The sequence below is a fragment of the Bos indicus genome, chromosome 9, assembly GCF_029378745.1.
Source record: "Bos indicus isolate NIAB-ARS_2022 breed Sahiwal x Tharparkar chromosome 9, NIAB-ARS_B.indTharparkar_mat_pri_1.0, whole genome shotgun sequence".
Lineage (NCBI taxonomy): Eukaryota > Metazoa > Chordata > Mammalia > Artiodactyla > Bovidae > Bos > Bos indicus.
The window spans coordinates 48,277,182-48,298,210 of NC_091768.1; the positions used below are offsets into that span (position 1 = coordinate 48,277,182).

At 32.7% G+C, this 21,029-nt stretch overlaps 1 protein-coding gene across 8 annotated transcripts in view; it reads right to left on the bottom strand.

Moving 5' to 3' along the window:
* The window catches only part of GRIK2 (glutamate ionotropic receptor kainate type subunit 2), a 733,346-nt gene that overhangs the window by 148,595 nt on the left and 563,722 nt on the right, over window positions 1-21,029 (bottom strand). For 6 of the 8 annotated variants that reach the window (XM_070796030.1, XM_070796031.1, XM_070796034.1 and 3 more), the window contains one exon: window positions 8,160-8,383. In XM_070796030.1, coding sequence (XP_070652131.1) covers window positions 8,160-8,383 — 224 coding nt within the window. The remainder of the gene's footprint in view (window positions 1-8,159; window positions 8,384-21,029) is intronic. The other 2 variants (XM_070796035.1, XM_070796036.1) reach the window with 1 other exon arrangement.

Genomic DNA, 21,029 nt, shown 5'->3' on the forward strand with positions numbered 1-21,029 from the left:
CAATATACCACTAACAAATAGTGCAAATGTTAATAATAGTATTTTAAATATTTTTAAAAGTAGCCAAGGTCTTTTTTCTTTTTCGGAAATTTTAGAAGGAAAAGGTGGAAGATGACTTTAATGTGATAGGCAGATAGACCCAAGTGATAGAAGTACCTTTTTTAATTTTGTTTTCTCATTTCTTCTAAATCTGTTTTCTTTTCTCTAGAACTTCCTCTGTATAATAAATTAGAATTTTTAAAGTATAACAGTAATAGTATTAAACAAACAGAAAACATCTCTAATCTAATTTTTGAGAAGCATGGGAGCAGGAATGATGTATACCTATTTATTTCTTAAGCCGTAGAAATATTTACTGAAAAAAAGCTAATAAATTAATCTCTTTATGGTTCTCAAATTTGACTATTGTTGACATGTAGTATTTATTAGTTTTCCTCCTTTTTCTCTCTCAATTACTTCCTTCACATCATGCACCAGCCCAGTACAAGACTATAAAAGAAAACATCCATGTAAAAGAACTCTTACTCCAAGGAATTGACAGCAAAGGGACAGCTTCATCCAAGTAAAAAATGTGACTAATTCAGATGCCATGCTTATGATTAAAATTTAAAAATATTTATTTCTCTGCACTTAAGACAACTACCTTTTTGAGCTAGTAGTCTCAGTCATTGTACAAATATGTAGAAAGAAACAAGCTCCTAGAGAATATTTCCTTACTCACTATCTTTGTTTCACTGGTGTCCTGCATAGCCTCTACTGTTTCAAAGTGTGTGTGAGAGCTTTGATTTGACAAGACATTGTAGTTTAAAATATTTTATAATGAATATCATTAAATTATTTTAAAAAGATACTGACTTTTCTGGGATAGTTTCAGATCGTGAAGACCTGTCTGAAGTGGCTGAGAAACCTCCCCAAAGCCCAAGGGGACCACTGGAAAGAGAGAAGTGCAATTTTGTTTGGAGAATTAACACAGACAAAATGTGCCTGTGAAACAGCTTCTCACAAACAATTACAGTACTTTGTGGCTGTGGGAGAAGGAGCTATTGAGAAATTGCAAAATATAGAAGTGTATTACTTGGTGAAATTCTGGGTTCTTTTTATCTCGTAGGCTCTTTCTCAAGAGTCATCTCAAAGAATTTCTTTCTAATGGTCATAAAAGGAAAGAAAAGATAAGAGAGCAAAGAAAAAATAAAGAGAAAGAAATAAGCCAAGAGAGTATTGTTCTTCTCCTATTAGTTTTTTTAATCTGAATTAGCTAATGAGAAATGTACAAGGGACATGGTAGCAACTGCCAAAAAGCTACCATACTCCTTTTCCAAATATTTCAAAGAAAAACATAATTTCTTACAAGTACTGCTTCTCATCAGGATGTGTGCATATATGATAAAGTATCTGTGTGTGCATGAGTATACAAAATATGATTACATGTTCCATAAAGGATTCATTAAGAACAGAGATGTGCTATTTTTGGCAGCAAATAAAATAATTTAATAAACATCCAATTCCGAGTTTTTTTTTTTTTTTTTAGCATTCTTAAGTTTCTTAATGTGAGTCTATACGTTGTAACTTATCGAAATAAGTTTCTATGATTTACTGAGATAGGCACTGTTTCAACTGCTAAATTGAAATAAATCACCATAGGGTGACCAGAGTTCTCAGAAGCTTATTGTCTGAGATAGGTATTGAATGGACACACTTAAGCGACTAGACAGAGGGAGCTTTTTTGCTTTTAGGGGTATTTGAATTCAATTCAGTGATGGAGGAAGTAAAGACACAGAGACAAATAATTTATCCATAGGATACAAAAAGTGTAAACAGACTACCAAACATCTTGCATTTATACTTAATTTTGTCCTAACAATCAAAAAAATGTGAAAAAATACTTTGGGAAGAGATATGGAAATTGTAAAAGATAGTCAAGCATAATTATCTTTAAAAGAAAATGCCATCAAGCATTTGATTACAGAAGATTACCAAAAAATCACTTTAATTTTAAATCACTTTTGTCTTTATCAACTTTTTATCCTATCTTTTATCCTTGTAAATGTCTAGCATAATTATGAAATTGAGAAGTAGAAAATGTTTATCTTCTTTTATGATGATTGAGAGTCTGTTCTTTATCTAATACAGATAATTTCAGTCAAAAGCTCCACTGTGTCAATTGTCAAGATACAATATTCACCATAGGTAAAAAAAGTCACTGATTCAACTTAATTTCAATTGATTTTTTTCTATCAGTTTCAAAAACTATTTTTTTTTCTTCATTAGTGACTTCATTTATACTTTAAAACCATGAATATTATTGGAACCATTAAAAATAAAGAGGTAAATTATTTTATAATTAGTTTACCAAATAGCAATTGTGAAAAAAAGGCCTGTTAACACAGAAGTAGCCCTAACTTGTATGGAAATATAATTTGAATGTGCATTTAGTTTTATTGAATGTGACTTTTAGGTTCATAATTGACATATTTATTAGTATAATCAACTATAATAATCACTTCACAGGTGTGAAAGGCATACTAGCAGAAGAGGACTACTTCAAGCCAAACTTTCATTAAATTCTAGAAAAAAAAAATCTAAATAGGAAGAGGAACAACAGATAGGCTTCTCTGCAATTTACTTAAGTTAAAAAATACTGAAAAATAAAAGCAAAATATATCTAAAATTATGGAGAGGTAAACCTGAAATGATATTCTAGTAAGAGGTGGGAGAGTTGGTGGCAAAGGCACGCAACAAAATTGGCATTTCATTCAGTGTGACAACAGTCTTTCTGACAGCAGGTTAGTTTAACATTGAACATCCCACCAAAACAGTAATCCATTTCCAAGTGCATAATAATTCATTGTTGCCCTTCACTGTATATTAAATGTCACCCATCATTGTGACAGGAATATAAAAGCTACTGCACACTAGTCAGGAGCCAAAATCAAAGCTGTTAATGCAAGCACTTTGGACAGGGTTTTCCAAACCCAGTTAAACCATCAAAAACCCCACTAATGTTTACAACATCTTTACCCCTGAGCTCCAGGAGAAATACAGACTATTTTTGCAAGTATGAGGACTCTCAGTAAGGCAATAGCCTTGTCATCTTGTGACTGCAGACCATGTTAGAGCCAACACATATATCAAGACTGTCCTGGCAGTCACTGTAATAATAACAACAAACCCTTGAGCAAGTTCTAGGCAGACTAAACCTTGCTCCCCTGCAACCTAACCCAACAATACAATAGTTAATACTCTAATATCATAAAAACCATGCAAAGTAATTCAATACAAAATTATATAAGAAATTCCTATATTCTTTTTTAACTAAGAAAATCTAATCTTACGTATTTAACAGTTTGAGTGTCCCTGATTTGCTATTCTTGATAAGAAGGCCAGGTTAGTCAATATTGCTTGGTTTCTTTTACTCTTTCTCCTATATTTGTCCTATTCATTTGCTCATTTAAGTAACCTAAGAAATTTTTCTGTATAATAATATCCTTACTACCAAATTTGGTATAGTATTATTTTTCTTCTTCAGAATGTATTTGTATCTAATTTAAAAATGCCAATTTCAGAATAAAATATGCAATGTTCTTATATACTTAGTGAATATTATTAAATTTACATCAATCCTGTTGGAAGGAAATGTATATGCCATTATTACTTTCTTTTAGGTTCAATTTTTAGTTCTTAATATCTATATACCAAACTACAAAGGACCTCAGACCAAGATTTACATGCTAAATTTCTAAACAGCTCTAGTTTTCTTGGAAACAACTATAGCTAAAAGAAAATTTCAAACTCTCTAATATTATAGGGATTTAAATTGACTCATTTTATGAATAGGACCTATCATATCAATACTATCTATTTTTTAAAAAGGAAATATTTGAAGCAAGGTGAAAAATAATCTCTCATTAGTGCAAAGGGTGGGTTCCCTAAGTAGGCTTATTATATGACTAATTGCCATCCCTATACTAATATACCTAGATTAAAGAAAACAAAAGAATAGAAAGAAAGAGAAAAAGATTTAGGGGCACATATGATTAAGTACAAGTCCATCACGGACAAGATTTCTTCCTAATCCTCTGTCAGCCAAGAACTATTGTTAGAATACCTAGGGTAAGGCCATTGTATGGCTAGAATGTAGTAGCTCATCATTTTTACTCTTTAATAAGAGTTCTTACTTAATTAAGATAAGCATGCTGATTATGCCATTATGCTATAAACAATAATGCAACTGTGTGAGAGATCATGGACTATAAAGCCATTCCAGGACAAACAAATAAGATCATATATCTTGATTTTAATACTAAAATAAATTTAGAGAATTTTCAAGTATTTCTTAGAATTTTTCTTATAAAAAAGTGTAGGGAAATATTAAAATGGTATCATGATTTACCTTTAAATTTAATTTTAAAAATATAAAAATCTAAGAATTATTATCATTTATCAGTTTGTCACAAATTTAATGTTGTTAATACTGTGATACAACAGATATTCAATAAGACTCAAATCTAGTATTCTAATGATAAATAACAAATTTCTTTATGTCTTATTTCCTTTATAGTTGTATATTTTTCAGTGAAACATACATTAACAAGTCATCTTTAGATAAACATATATAAAATATATGTAATCATTAAAAATGTTGGATAACTATAAAATATTTTCACCACTTTCATTCAAACCCAAAATATATGTGTCAAATAAACACATTGGTTAAGAGTTTTTAGTCAATAAATGTATCAAGTCATGTTTGTTCTTGGATTTGAGCATCTGGTACAATTCTTAGAACATTATAGGTATCTAGTAGATAATTGCTGAATAAATTAATCTATAGATGAAGGGTATAAATTAATGTTTAATACTTTATGGAATCCTAATTGTCCAGTGTTCACTACAGGTTTAAGAGATATTTGACTAATCGAGTGAATGATTGATGGAATAATTAAAGTGGAAACAGAAAACAAACTGAAGGTGTGGCTTGATAGCTAAAAAGATAAAGATTAATTACAACAATAATAACTGGGACACTGTCATCTGGTGACTGAGAAAAGTAAAGTAATGCCAATTAAAAATTATAATGATATTTCAATCATTTATTATATTTTAATTTTGAGATAAAATTATTACATAGTTTCTTAAAATATCATATAAAATAATATTCAATAATTATAGAAATATGAATTCTGTTGAAGTAATATTACTTTAGAACTTTGCATTTTTGTGAATTTCAGTGGAAATAAAATGATATCTGAGAATTTTTAAATGTAATTTGTCTTTCTCTGTTATCTTATGAGGATAAGGACAAAGAATATGCATAAAGAAAATGTGATTTTAATTTTGACATCAATAATGATGTTAACTTCATCAGTGATCTCTATATAGCATAAGATATAGTGCTTATTCATAGATAAAATTAAAATGTTATGCTTATTTTGAATTGATAATAAATGATTATAATGCCATTTTGGTTAGAAAGGTAATTAAGTTCTTTGCAATTGAAATTCAGACATTTTGCTGTTATTTGTACATCGTGAACTTCTTTCACAGTAGCAGGAGTTCAATACAATGTCAAAGTGGATTTTAGTTATCCAAAATCATTTCGTTTTGGAGGTTCAGTTTAGAATTTAAACTGACTCTATTCATGAAATTTTCTTTTCATTTGAGTTTTGGTGTTTTTTTTTCTAATTTGACAATATTTATATGAGATAACAATGTTGAGAATTGAAGGAAATATTCTGAGATAATATGTAAAGAATTGATTTTCACTATGTATACTTTTTTTAAGAACATCAAATATATTTCTTAATAGAGGATACCCTATATTAATAGAATATTTGTCAATTTACCCATAAATGAAGATATTAAACTTAATTTTTCAAACTATATGAAACTGTATCTCACTATTGAATGATGTGCTGAAATAGAATCATTTTCAAATCCATTCATTTAATCACTGACAAAATTCAGCAATATATTCTAAAAGTCAAAGACACTAAAAAATGGCATACCAGTTAATGGTATGTTTTCAGATACAAGGACATAGATGGATTTCTTTTGTGTAAAATTTGTATAGCTTATCATAATTCTACACATATTATATGATTTCATGTTTATCAAACTAAGAGCTATAGAAAATTTTAGAAGTGCAAATCAATATCACATGATTCTATTTGCTAATACACTTTTAAGCTGGAATTATATTCAGATATCTCCGTATTTGCTTTTGAACCTAATTTTAGAAGATTTAGGCACAGAATATTAGGAATATCTAAAATTTCTAAGTTGATTTTAAAGTAATTCAATAGTCTCTGCTAAGATCCCCTGGAAACTGATATTAGAACTTAATTTAGCTTGACTGATGCCCACACAATTGCCTCATAACTATCTCAGGACATTTTCCTCTAGGCTTTGTTTATATCCTTCCTGAGAATTTTGTTAATTTGATTACGAGGGAACAGGTGTACCTGCAGACATCAAAAAAAATTTTTTCTATACTTCAGAATCTTTGTTTATTACTGTTTGTTCTGTGGGTGGGCTGCAGAGTTCTTTACTCATTGAATTATTTAAGCTGTAATCCATGAACTCATTTCTCTGAACACATATAAACCAGGACGGCTTGTGTTAGACACTATTAAAAAAGATGTAATTGGTCCAAAGAATCTCAAACATGAGGTTGGGTTTTATTTGCACAAGATATGGAAAAAACTGGAGCTAAAAATTTATGAGCTTCATACTCCAAATTCTCATTTTAGGGGGAAACACTCTAAAATTCAAATAAAAATTTTAACTCAGTCTACCATATAACTACATATGTAATATGAATATATGATTCTAATACAGATTTTCAGTCAAATACAACTAATAATTTTCTGAAGGACTCTTATATTAATACTGAAATTATTAGGTGGAAAATTATAAGTCTATATAACATTTATATGTAAATATATACACATATATTTCAGATATATATACACATACATTTCAGAAATATGTGTATTATAAAAATATAAATATATGATAATAATTTTATTCTTTTCTTAACTGAATAAACTAAGCATTTTTCATTGCTAGGAAAAATATATGACTTTGTTAAAAAATGTTCAAGGAATGACAAATGTTCTTAGTGATAATTGATCAGAAGACTCCTACATAATGTAATTGAAAAAAAAATAACCCACATATTTAATACTTAAATTTGGATTTAAGCAAAAATATTTATAGCTGTACTTTTTAAGTGTTATTATCAATGTGAAAATTGGATTTAGAGTTCTCTTTTTGATATCTGGTAGAAAATAAATATTCAAAGACTACACTAAGTATTGACTTTGAAAGTCATTTGAGTAACAACGGAGCTCTGAGTCCAGGGATAGTTTTAATCTCCTTAATCAAGACCAAAAAAGAAAAAAACCAAAACTAAACCATATCAAAATAATCTATCTGTTGAAAATTTGATAGTAAGGTAAACAGAAATAAAAAATGACCATAAATATTCATTTCCAGAGTGACAACAGAGTAGCAAAAACCACATATAGTGAGGTATATCATAGACTTTAAAAGTCATTATAAGATATAAACATATGCATTTTTCACTTAGGCAATTGAGTTTCTGATCCTGTGACTTAAATATACCCTACATGTCAACAAATACAATGTAATTTTTTGTGGTGATGTGTTTATTATGTGAAAAAAATATATACATTTTATATAGAAAATCATGACAGGTTTTTATACTTAAAAAGCTTATTTTTAATCAGCATCTTTTTTTTAAAAACCTCCTTTTAAATTTTATTACTTTGGTTTTTCTTATAAGTATTTCATTAATTTAAATTAGTAAAACATTGTTTTGCTCTCTGGTCCAAGATAAATTTTCAAAATGAGGAAATACTTTTTATATCATAGTGATCTGAATTGCTTTTAGTTTCTGATTAAAAAGAGTAATCTCTAACGCATCTATAGCTTACTGACATAACCAGCATGCTTTCTGCCCCAAAAGGCATCACAGTACATTTTAATAAGCTATATGACTTAAAAGTTCATTATTCTACAGCACTCCATGGGAAATAAAGAAAAAGAAAAGTAAAATTGATTGTGACTTTTGACAATTATTAGTTAGAAAAAAGAGGTAACAATTGCCAAAAAAATCACAAAAGTGAGCATGTTACCTGGCTATGACAAAGAGCACACAACTGACACCCAAGTAAGCCAGCAGAATATACATCCAGATATCAGGGGAGAGAGGATTCAGGAAGGAGAAGACGCCTGGGTTTGTACCATTGGGCTTGCGGTACAAAATACTTATTCCAAGTGTCATAAAGGGCTTGGAAAAGTCGATGACCTTCTCTCGAACGTAGGTAATAGCCAGTGGAGCAACTGCAAGGTCAGCTTTCTGTAGAGAGAAACATAAAAAAGGAAAAAAAATTGCTCTTAATCATAAGAAAGTAGCAATCATATTAAATAAAACAAAGACTTTACACTTCAGAATTGTCTCAAAACAGTCACATTAACATTTAAAACATTCTTCACTCTGAAGTGAAGTATTTGATTTACTCTGCTACTCATTTCTAGATTCTAGATTAGCAAATCCGCAGTTACGGCAAATACATATAGAAATAAAAACTGTATAGGATGAAAAAACTGAAAAAACTATCATACATTTAGGACCTGAATTATTATGCTATTAAACTAGCTCATAATACTTTTAAATTGAACTTTATAAACAATATCAATTGTGATTTTCCAAATACTATGGTCAAATTGTAAACAATAATAATAACTACCTCAAATTGTTTGACTGATAATCAGGAAACATTTCTTTTACTGGTTTTAAAACTATTTAGTATGGTTAAAATGTTTTAGTCTTTAAACAGTTAACATCGTGAAAATCCTCTTTTAATATGATTGTGTTTACTGCCTCTGAGTTTTGTTTCTATCTCTCTAATTTGTTTTATATTATTTAATGAAAATCCTTGCAGCCTTGCCTAAATCACATTAGGAAATTAGTTTTTCAATTTTCACAAAGTTGCTAATTTTCCACGGTAGCTTAAATATGTTAAATTACTAATGCTTTTCACTCACCATGTTATAACCATCTGTCAGGGATGAACTTAAGCTCTAACGTGTTTCAAAAAATAATTATAATATTTTGAAATAACCAAAGCATTTATTTCAACCTATGATGGGAACCTATATTTCTATATTTCTTTTATGTTTATAAATATATGGAGCTTTCAGAGAATATATAGAAATGCTCATCTGAAAGAGCTACAGAAAGGTGTACAACAAAATGAAATTGGTTGGCCCTTTACTGTTTCCTTTTCTCAGGGATTGTTGGAGGACTTAAGGAAGAAATTTCTCTAAGAGGCTAAGTTTGTTGACAATATTATTCTGAGTATGCGTTTGTGTGTATTTGTGTGTTGTGGGGGGCCGTGGGAGATGCTTGGATAGAATACCTTTGATAGTAGCAATGAAGAAAGACAGACATTTCCTAACAAACAGAAAGGAAAAACAGATCTTCAGGGTCCTGGGAAGAGTACAATCATATTTCACATCCATAAGTCAATGAATATCAACTTATCCCTGGAGCATTTGCCACGCAACAGGCATTGTGCTAAGAAGGCTCCTTGAAGTGTTATATTTAATTTTTACACAATCCTACTATTAGTCCCAGTTTCAGATATGGAAAGTGAAACCGCAGATGTTAAAAACTTGTTCATTGTCATAGTGCGAATTTAGCAATGGAACCAAGGGCATAAAACTAAGCTTTTGGAATCTGTACTAAAACTAACTAAGACGTGCATCTCAGAAACTGGAAATGGAACCGTGGAGACATCATTCATTCATTCATGATAGAGTTTGTAGAACTGGAAAGGAAACAAGAATGCACAGAAGCAAGGGTGGGAATTGATAGATTATAGTGTCAGAATTTAGAGGGTCAGGTGCAGAGTTCAAGAAAATAGAGTGTTTTCCACAAAAGAGATAGCACTTCCTCCAAGACAGAAGAAAAGGAAGTAAAGATCGTCTGAAAAAATAAACAAGTTAGGAAAGGAAAGTGATAATTACAAGATTTATATATATATCTATATATGGTTTTTAAAAAAGGACAACATAGAGTGGTGGTTTATTCCTAATTTGGTGATTGAATTCAGCAGTTTTATCATGTGTCACTTAACTTCATAACCTGCCCTCCTCCTAGGCACATAGAAAGCAAAATTTTGTCACATATAAAATGTGTTAGTGAATATGCTTTAAACTTATAAAATACTTTTTAATTCATAAAATATTATCAAAAGTTAAGAAACAATTCAAGTAACATATATTAAGACAAATTTACTACGTTATTCCAAAGATGTTGTTCCATAGGCTTATATTAATATGATTGACAAAGCATACATCAAATTTCAAAATTTATTCAGCACTGCCTAAAAAAAGTTATATTCCAATTATTAAAGGAAAAAACCCCACAAATATGTGTAGTATGCTTTCAATTATAAAATAAATCAATTATTTGAAACAAAAGATACAGATACTTTTAACCATTTAATTTAAAAAAATGCAGAGTGGTACATGTGTAGAATAGAATATTATCCAGCAACTTAAAGAAATGTGCTGTGTGTTAGTCACTCAGTTGACTCTTTGTGACCCCATGGACTATAGCCCACCAGAATCTTCTGTCCATGGAATTTTCCAGGCATTAATATTGTAGTGGATTTCCATTTCCTATTCCGGAGGATCTTCCCAATCCAGTGATCCAACCTGCAACTCTTGCATCTCTTGCATGGGCAGGTGGACTCTTTACCACTATGTCACCTGGAAAGCCCTCAGGAAATGTGCTATCAAGCCACAAAAAGACATAGAAGGCCCTAAATACAAATTGCTAAGTGAAAGATGCCAGTCTGAAAAGACAACATATTATATAATTCCATACATATGACATTCTGGAAGAGACAAAACTATAAATACAGTGAAGAGATCAGTGAGTACCCAGATATCCAGAGATGAGACAGTAATGAATAGGTAGAGCACAGAACATTTTTAGGGCAGTGATGCTATCCTGTATGACACTGTAATGATGGATATATGAAATTACACATTTATCAAAATCCATAAAACTAAAAGGAATCCATAAAATGGAAGATCCAAAGAAGAATGAACCTTAGTGAAAAATATGGATTTTAGCTAATAATATCAATAAAAGTTCATCACTTGTAACGAAAGTACTACACTCATGGTATCTGATATTAAAAGCAATTGTAGGGTTAAGGGGGTAAGATAGAAGAAGATATATGGAATCTCTGCTTTCTGCACAATTTTACAATAAACCTAAAACAGATCTTAAAATGCCTATTAACTATTTTTAAATAAGAGAGCTTTTAAACCATATCCTCAGTTAGTAGAATTCATGTTATATGTTGATTAATTAAAACTAGGTTGTTAACTATTAAAAATAAAACACAAAATTTACTGAACATCACTTGTCAAAAATAAGCCATATCTAATGCACACCAATAAAGCAGAAATAGATGTTTTTCTGGAACTCTCTTGCTTTTTCCAAGATCAGCCCTGGGATTTCTTTGGAAGGAATGACGCTAAAGCTGAAACTCCTGTACTTTGGCCACCTCATGCGAAGAGTTGACTCTTTGGAAAAGACTCTGATGCTGGGAGGGATTGGGGGCAGGAGGAGAAGGGGACGACAGAGGACAAGATGGCTAGATGGCATCACTGACTCGATGGACGTGAGTCTGAGTGAACTCTGGGAGTTGGTGATGGACAGGGTGGTCTGGAGTGCTGCGATTCATGGAGTCGCAAAGAGTCAGACACGACTGAGAGACTGAACTGAACTGAACTGAATGCACACCAAAGATGTTAAAAATCCATGTAAAAAATGAGACCTCAGAACTATCTTGCAGCAGTAAAGATGACCACTTACTTATACATTATAGCATTATCTGTTAATAAGCTCTGACCTCATTAGAAACCCATTAATAATATAATAATTTTGGAATCTAATCAAGATGTTATTATATTAAAGATGTTTATAATGAGAGCTGTGGTATTTTTCCATCAAACATCATGTTATTAAAGATTGAGCATTTGGAGAAAAGACCTTGATGGTAAACCAGAATCACCCCAGAACTTTCAATCCCTGTAGAGAGAGGTTAATATAATTTAATGAAAATTGATTTAGTAATTGATTTTATTTTAAAGAATAAAGTATTCCTGGATTAGCAAGAGCCAGTAGTCAAAATTGATTTTTAAAAACAATTTCATCACAAGAAATATAAATAATTAAATTGTTATGTGTCACATGAATAGTACAAATGAAAGGGAGAGTTCACTTCAACCACCAGATTGGGTCACAGAAGACCTTTCCAAACAATTATACTTGCATTACAGCTTGAAGAAAGAGCCTGAGATGACAAAGGTCTGAATTAGGAGGGTGATAATAGCAGGAAAAAGGAATATGTTAGCAGTAGCTAGCTTCAGATGGATTCATCCTGGGCCAACACTATACTGCATACTTTGCCCATAATAGTTACATCAATTCTCACAACAGATAAACCAAATTTGTAGTGTGATTTCTTTTCCATGGATGAAAAAAACAGAACTGTGAGAGTTTCATCAGTTTGATCCCAAAGATGATTTAACCATATTAATTTCCCACCATTTTCTGTACAATTATCCAAATACATCATGACTAATTCTTCTGCTACAGTTCCTATATTCCCATACCCCAAATGATCTCCCCATTTCTTCACTATACAAATTCTATGACACGTCTCTGATTCTTTTCCTCCAATGTAGGCATCCCTGAACATTCTGTACACATTAAGTTATCCTAAGCAAATATTTATGCACTTATAAACTTATCCATGCAGTTTAACATGCAACAATACTTTGTTGTGTTATTTCTGAGTTTTTCACAGGTAAGTCACCTAATATGAGAGTTTTGAATGCACACATTGTTGCCATTGTATTATCAGAATGTAAGCACTTTGAAGCCTGCAGGCATTCTCTTCAATCAAAGCACATTGCACTGAACTGAGAGAATGGTAAAGTAGCTCTCCCTGGAAATTTCACAAAGATGTCTAGGCAGCACTATTTTATTAATTTAATAAGGATTAATTTACTATCATTCTATGTGAAACTCTTCCAAACTGTCTTATTTAGCCCTTGATCATAATCAATCTAACATCTCTAGGGTATTGGACAAATCTGACACCAAGGAATAGCTTAGCAAATGTTTGCTGAACAGTTTCAATTTAAGTTACTTAAATGCTAAAAGAAAATTAAAAGGAAATCACTCAGAGAATTTTAAAATTAAACTTTTTTCTGATCTCATACTAGAAATGAGATTTATTTGTACATTAATATATTTCCTAGTGAACTAACCATCTAGGGAGAACAGAATAATTCTTTTTGTGGAGTTATATAGCTAATAGCAGTCCTTTGATTAATGTCTCATTAAAGATCAAAGAAGAATGGTAGAATTTATTGGTGTAAGTTCTAATTCCATAATACAAAAATTCGATAATAAAGTATAGCTTCATGAATGGTACAATGACCCCAAATTTGATCATGTTAAGGAAATTTTTATTATGAAGTCCAAGAATCAAAAACATAACAATGTTATGTTATTTGTGACCTGATCAGTGAAACATCTTATGCATACTTCTGAAAGTTCTTGCAGTTTAACAATGGAAAACCAGTTCTAAACATTTTCTTTTCCATAGTTTTCTGAAATGCTTAGTAAAAGGGTAAAATAACTAAAGTAGTAAGTGCACATGAATAAATTGGTATGTTTTTAGTTAAGACATTTAAGCTAGTTAAAAAATGATGTGTATTAAGTTAAATGTCACTTATCAGTGGTAGCACACTTTCCCAAATTCTTCACAATGTATAAATGTGAACAAATGCTTTGCCTCTGTGTGTACTTTCAGAGAAACAGTTCATTTTCTGTAAATATGGTAGAGAATCCTCCCGGTCGGAATGTTGCATGATACCTGCTTTCAGTCTTGCGCAATTAGTATCTGTTCTTCATCTGAAAACCAGAAAGGTTTTTAGATTTTTTTTTCCAGTTGTTTCTTTCTTTTTTTATTGAGGAATAATTGCTTTACAGAATTTTGTTGTTTTCTGTCAAACCTCAACATGAATCAGCTATAGGTATACATATATCCCCTCCCTTTTGAACCTCCATCTCCCTCCCCATTCCACCCCTCTAGGTTGATATAGAGCTCCTGTTTGAGTTTCCTGAGCCATACGGCAAATTCCCGTTGGCTATTTTAAACATGGTAATATAAGTTTTCATGTTATTCTTTCCATACATCTCACCCTCTCCCCACCTCTCCCCATGTCCATAAGTCTATTCTCTATGTCTGTTTCTCCATTGCTGCCCTGTAAATAAGTTCTTCAGTACCATTCTTCTAGATTCTATATATATGTATGTTAGAATACAATATTTATCTCTCTTTCTGACTCACTTCACTCTGTATAATAGGTTCTAGGTTCATCCACCTCATCAGAACGGACTTAAATGTGTTCCTTTATATGGCTGAGTAATATCTCATTGTGTGTATGTACCACAATTTCTTTATCCATTCGTCTGTTGATGGACATCTAGGTTGCTTTCATGTTCTAGCTATTGTAAATAGTGCTGCAATGAACAATGGGATACATGTGTCTTTTTCAGTTTTGGTTTCCTCAGGGTATATGCCTAGGAGTAGGATTGCTGGGTCGTATGATGGCTTTATTCCTAGTTTTTTAAGGAATCTCCATAACCACCTTCCAGAGTGGCTGTATCAGTTTACATTTCCACCAACAGTGCAAGAGTGTTCCCTTTTCTCCAGGCCCTCTCCAGCATTTATTGTTTGTAGACTTTTTGATGATGGCCACTCTGACTGGTGTGAGGTGATATCTCATTGTGGTTTTGATTTGCATTTCTCTAATAATGAGTGATATTGAGCATCTTTTCATATGTTTGTTAGCCATCTGTATGTCTTCTTTGGAGAAATGTCTGTTTAGGTTTTTTCCCCACTTTTTGATTGGGTTGTTTGTTTTTCTGGCATTGGGTTGTATGTGTTGCTTATACATTTTGGAAATTAATCCTTTGTTAGTTGTTTCATTTGCTATTATTTTCTCCTATTCTGAGGGTTGTCTTTTCACCTGCTTATAGTTCTCTTTGCTGTGCAAAAACTTTTAAGTTTAATTAGGCCCCACTTCTTTACTTTTGTTTCATTTCCATTACTCTAGGAGGTGGGTAATCATCCATTACTCTAGAGATCTTGCTTTGATTTATGTCATCAAGTGTTCTGCCTACGTTTCCTCTAAGAGTTTTATAGTTTCTGGTCTTACATTTAGGTCTTTAATCCATTTTGAATTTTTCTTTGTGTATGGTGTTAGAAAGTGTTCTAATTTCATTCTTTTACACATAGCTGTCCAGTTTTCCAAGCACCATTTATTGAAGAGGCTGTCTTTGCAACACTGTATATTCTTGCCTCCTTTGTCAAAAATAAGGTACCCATAGGTGCATGGGTTTATTTCTGGGCCTTCTATCTTCTTCCATTGGTCTATATTTCTGTTTTTGTGCCATTACCATACTGTCTTGATGACAGTAGCTTTGTAGTATAATCTGAAGTCAGGAAGGTTGATTCCTCCAGCTCCATTCTTTTTTCTCAAGACTGCTTTGGCTATTCGGTGTCTTTTGTGTTTCTATATGAATTGTGAATTTTTTTATTCTAGTTCTGTGAAAAATGCCATTGCTAATTTGATAGGGATCACATTGAATCTGTAGATTGCATTTGGTAATATAATCATTTTCACAATATTGATTTTTCCTACCCAAGAACATGCAATATCTCTCCCTCTGTTTATGTCATCTTTGATTTCTTTCATTTAAAAGATCTCTCTGGTCTTTTTCTTTTTCAAATGTGCATTTCTTTAATTTTGAAAAATATACACAGGAGAAGCCATGTGTTTTACATAGGAATACACACATTAACAAAGCATTTCTTGTATTTTCCCAAAACTCTATTATATCTGTCTGAAATTTAAATTAAATATATCAGAACCTTTTAAGTTAAAATGAGATCCCTGAAACTACTGGATACACTCAACTTTTTCTCAAGATTAAATGAACAGAGAATGTGAATATGGTTTATGTTAAATAAGGTTTATTGTTAGCTTTATTGCCTATAGTCTATAAGATGCAACTTTATTGCAGCTTTGCAAACAGAATACATTTCTTAAAAAAAAAAAAAAAACTGATCAAAATTTTCCAAATACATATAACTCTATATGATAGAGTGCAACACTGTTGTTACATAGTTATAGAAATACTATAGAACCCAAGAGCATAGGGTAAGCAAAAGAAATGCAATCCTGAGGCATTTGAAAAAGATGATTTGATGAATCCTTTTAAGTGTAGGTTTAGAAAACATGGAGGAGGGGGAAAAAATACATGCACACTGCAGTCAGGAGTGAAATACATTAAATACCTATTCAGCAAGACACACGTCGGGGCAAATGGTGAATTTCAGACACAGGCACACTCACTCATTCTCCTGTTTCTTCTCCTGCTACCAGAACGACCTTTCTGGTCTTTTACATGTACAAACCAAATTATCATTTCTTGCTCAGAATCTTCTACTGACTTCCAATACACAGAGAATAAAATCTAATCTCAGCCTACACCACACTGGCTACCTCATCAGTATCAGTTCCAGTCACCTGCTGGTCTTAGTCGGATTACTCTTGTTCCAACAACTCTGGTCCCCATGCTAATTTTCAAACCTGTGCACACATTTCTGTTCAAGATCTTTCTACTTGCTATTCCTTCTGCCTAGAAATCTTGTCCCTTACACTTCCACATAGCTTATTCTCTTCTTTCATGTATGTGCCTGTTCTGATGTCAGTCACTCAAAGGGATCTCTCCTGACCATTCATTCTATCACATTTATTTACTGACCATGAAGCAGAGACATTACTTTGCCAACAAAGGTCTGTCTAGTCAAGGCTATGGTTTTTCCTGTGGTCATGTATGGATGTGAGAGTTGGACTGTGAAGAAGACTGAGCACCGAAGAACTGATGCTTTTGAACCGTGGTGTTGGAGAAGACTCTTGAGAGTCCCTTGGACTGCAAGGAGATCCAACCAGTCCATTTTGAAGGAGATCAGCCCTGGGATTTCTTTGGAGGGAATGATGCTGAAGCTGAAACTCCAGTACTTTGGCCACCTCATGTGAAGAGTTGACTCACTGGAAAAGACTCTGATGCTGGGAGGGATTGGGGGCAGGAGGAGAAGAGTTGGACACGACTGAGTGACTGAACTGAACTGATGTTTTCATTTTCTTAATAAAACTTATCATACCTGCAATTATGTCACTCATTGTCAACCGGTAATAGAATAGAAGTTCCTTTAGAATAAGGAGTTTCTTTTATTTTGTACAATTCTGTATCTCCAGTACCTAAGTACAGTGCCTGACACAAAGTAGTCATTAATTAACAAATTAATTAATCAGATCAGATCAGATTAGATCAGTCGCTCACTCGTGTCCAACTCTTTGCAACCCCATGAATCGCAGCACGCCAGACCTCCCTGTCTATCACCAACTCCAAGAGTTCACTCAGACTCATTCCACTGAGTCGGTAATGCCATCCAGCCATCTCCTCCTCTGTCGTCCCCTTCTCCTCTTGCCCCCAGTCCCTCCCAGCATCAGAGTCTTTTCCAATGAGTCACCTCTTTGCATGAGGTGGCCAAAGTACTGGAGTTTCAGCTTTAGCATCATTCCTTCCAAAGAAATCCCAGGGCTGATCTCCTTTAGAATGGACTGGTTGGATCTCCTTGCAGTCCAAGGGACTCTCAAGAGTCTTCTCCAACACCACAGTTCAAAAGCATCAATTCTTCAGTGCTCAGCCTTCTTCACAGTCCAACTCTCACATCCATACATGACCACAGGAAAAACCATAGCCTTGACTAGACGAACCTTTGTTGGTGAAGTAATGTCTCTGCTTTTGAATATGCTATCTAGGTTGGTCATAACTTTCCTTCCAAGGAGTAAGTGTCTTTTAATTTCATGGCTGCAGTCACCATCTGCAGTGATTTTGGATCCCAGAAAAATAAAGTCTGACACTGTTTCCCCATCTATTTCCCATGAAGTGATGGGGCCAGATGCCATAATTTATAATAAATAAATTAATACACATTTTAAATGGATGAATAAATGGATAAAACTATAACTATTGTTAACTCTACCCCCAGCACTCCCCAAACTTCTTTACAGAAGATAATATTCTTGAGGTTCATCTTTTGACTGATTTTTCTCCTAAAGAATTCTTCTAGATTGGTTTTGTATCATTGTTGTCATAAAGACCATACAGTAATAAAGATAAAAATATTTAGCGAAAACACCTGCTTCCTTTTCCTTCAGACCACTGATATTTCTAGGTCTCTATTTCTGGCAGCATGAAAGAGAGATGTATAAGTTGTATAAATTTCATATCAAAGTTTAAACTTCCATCAACTGTATATATAACACACTGTATACAACCTAGTATCCAATTTTTAGATTTACAAAAAAGCTTATATTTGAAAAATATGCCTTATAGTTGCTTTTCACCGAAGTAGCAACCACAAGGTCCACAATGGAAAGTAAAGTAGTCAAATGAGTTCTTAAAATCTTCACACCTGAAGATCGGACTAAGGACAAGAGAGAGAGAAGTAAGAGAATTCTGGTTATGCAGGGGCTAGGACATTGCACTTCCACTGCAGAGGGCAAGGGTTCAGTCCCTGGCTGGGAACTAGGATCTCATGCTGTATGGAGCAGCCAAAAAAAAAAAAAAAAAAAACCCCTGCAAAGTCAAAAATTAAACGGTAACAGTAGTAGATTCAGCTGCTGCTTCAGCAGCTGTCACTTTATTAGTGCTTAAGTAAGCCTGCTGATAATTTCAAAAGATATTGAATAAATCTACCAACCTTGCCACTAATAACAGAATGAAAAATGAACTTCTCAACCGATAATTCTTTAGAAGAGCCATGACTCCAAAGCAATGATTTTTCTTTTGGTGGTGAGAGATAGGTGGTTAATTTTCTAAAATTTTGTTTTCCATTCATTCCCATCCAGAATCTGATTTCATTGTAAGCTCTCAATTGAATGGTTTAGAAATTAATATTCCTATACTAAAATTGTTACCTCTTTTCTCACTGCAATATTTCCATGAAATTTATGTATTTATGGATTAATTAAGCTTTACTTAGCTCCCTCAGGAAAAAAAAAATAGGTTCACAGAAATTGAAGTTTTTTTTTTTCACATTGAGAGTTTCAAGAAAACTAAATTTCTAATAAAAACAGTTGGAAACATGCATATTAATATTTCAAAGTGGAATTTAGTATATGTATTATATACATAAGCAAAGCACTGAATGATGGTGTCTCTGACATTTTCTTTCTGCATTTTTGGTATTACAGATTTCCTGATTTTAAAATAATATCTTTTAAAATTATAATTTGAGTTAAAATATTTTATTCTGCAAAAGACAATCACTTAAGTAGGAATGACATTCTATTACTTTCTACAATTCCTAAGGTTATATTTAAACATACAGTAAAAACAACACAAGGGAAAAAATCCTAAAATATTATTCAAAATGTTATTCTATATTCATCCAACAAGTACTTGAGAAGTGAGAGATGTTTAATTGCAGCTTTGACACAAATTTATATGGAAGTTTCAAACCAGAAACTAGAAACATGTCAACATGACATTGAAAATCTCAGGTTAGTTCTTTAGCCTATAAAACATTCATACAATTCATTTTTATTGATTTAAGCTAATATTTCCCCTATGTATCTTCAGCTAAACTTGTTTTCATACCCCAGTTTAAATGCTCTGGGAACAGAACTGGTGGACCAAGGAAAAAGTACCAGCACTAGAATGGATGACTATAAACTACAAGGAGCCGTCTTAATGGAACTGTGAACTTATAATTCTGCTCTAGTAAACCATTCTTCAATGGACAATTGATTAAGCACGCAGACTTTCCAGGATCTATTTTAAAATAATAGATAAATTATAAGAGTTGTAAATAAACAATATTATTAAATTTCCCAGTTATGAGCAGTTAGTGTTAAAATGGACATTACTTAGTTTAAAATATTTAGAATTAATTTATTCACACTATTTCTTGCAATAACATTCCTTCACAAAGGATTATCAAAACCTGACTATGCACCAGGCCTGAGCAAAGTTTAGGATACAAAGGTGTTTATAACAATCTCATTTCTCAGGTGACAGCTGCACAGGAAAGATTAACATAGAAACAACTGGAAACATATAATAACTTCTTCAGTTAAAGTATGTATACGGTGTACCTGTACTATAATTTTACTGACTTGCCCCATTGTTACTCTAATGGGTTAATATAAATGATATTCATTACCAGAATTTACATTAATCCTGTAAAACCTGGAGTTGAAATTGGACGGATACATAAATGCTCCATCAGTAGTAGTATTAAAGGAAGTGGGATGAACTCAAAAAGGAAAAGTGAGGGGCATTATAATCCATCTTGAAGCTCCTACGGAGAAGGCAATGGCAACCCACTCCAGTACTCTTGCCTGGGAAATCCCATGGACGGAGGAGCCTGGTAGGCTACAGTCCATGGGGTCTTGAAGAGTTGGACACGACTGAGCGACTTCACTTTCACTTTTCACTTTCATTCACTGGAGAAGGAAATGGCAACCCATTCCAGGGTTCTTGCCTGGAGAATCCCAGGGACGGGGGAGCCTGGTGGGCTGCTGTCTATGGGGTCACACAGAGTCGGACACGACTGACGTGACAGCAGCAGGAGCAAAGCTCCTAATTATTCACTCTCCATCACAGGATTAACAATAGCTATGCTGAGGAGGTTAAAAATTAAAGTGATCTTTATTTTTTTTGAAGTGATCTTTAAAGAGATTCATTCTTCAATACATTTGTTCAGTCACCTCAGTTCAGTTCAGTGGCTCAGTCGTGTCCAACTATTTGCGAGCCCATGAATCAC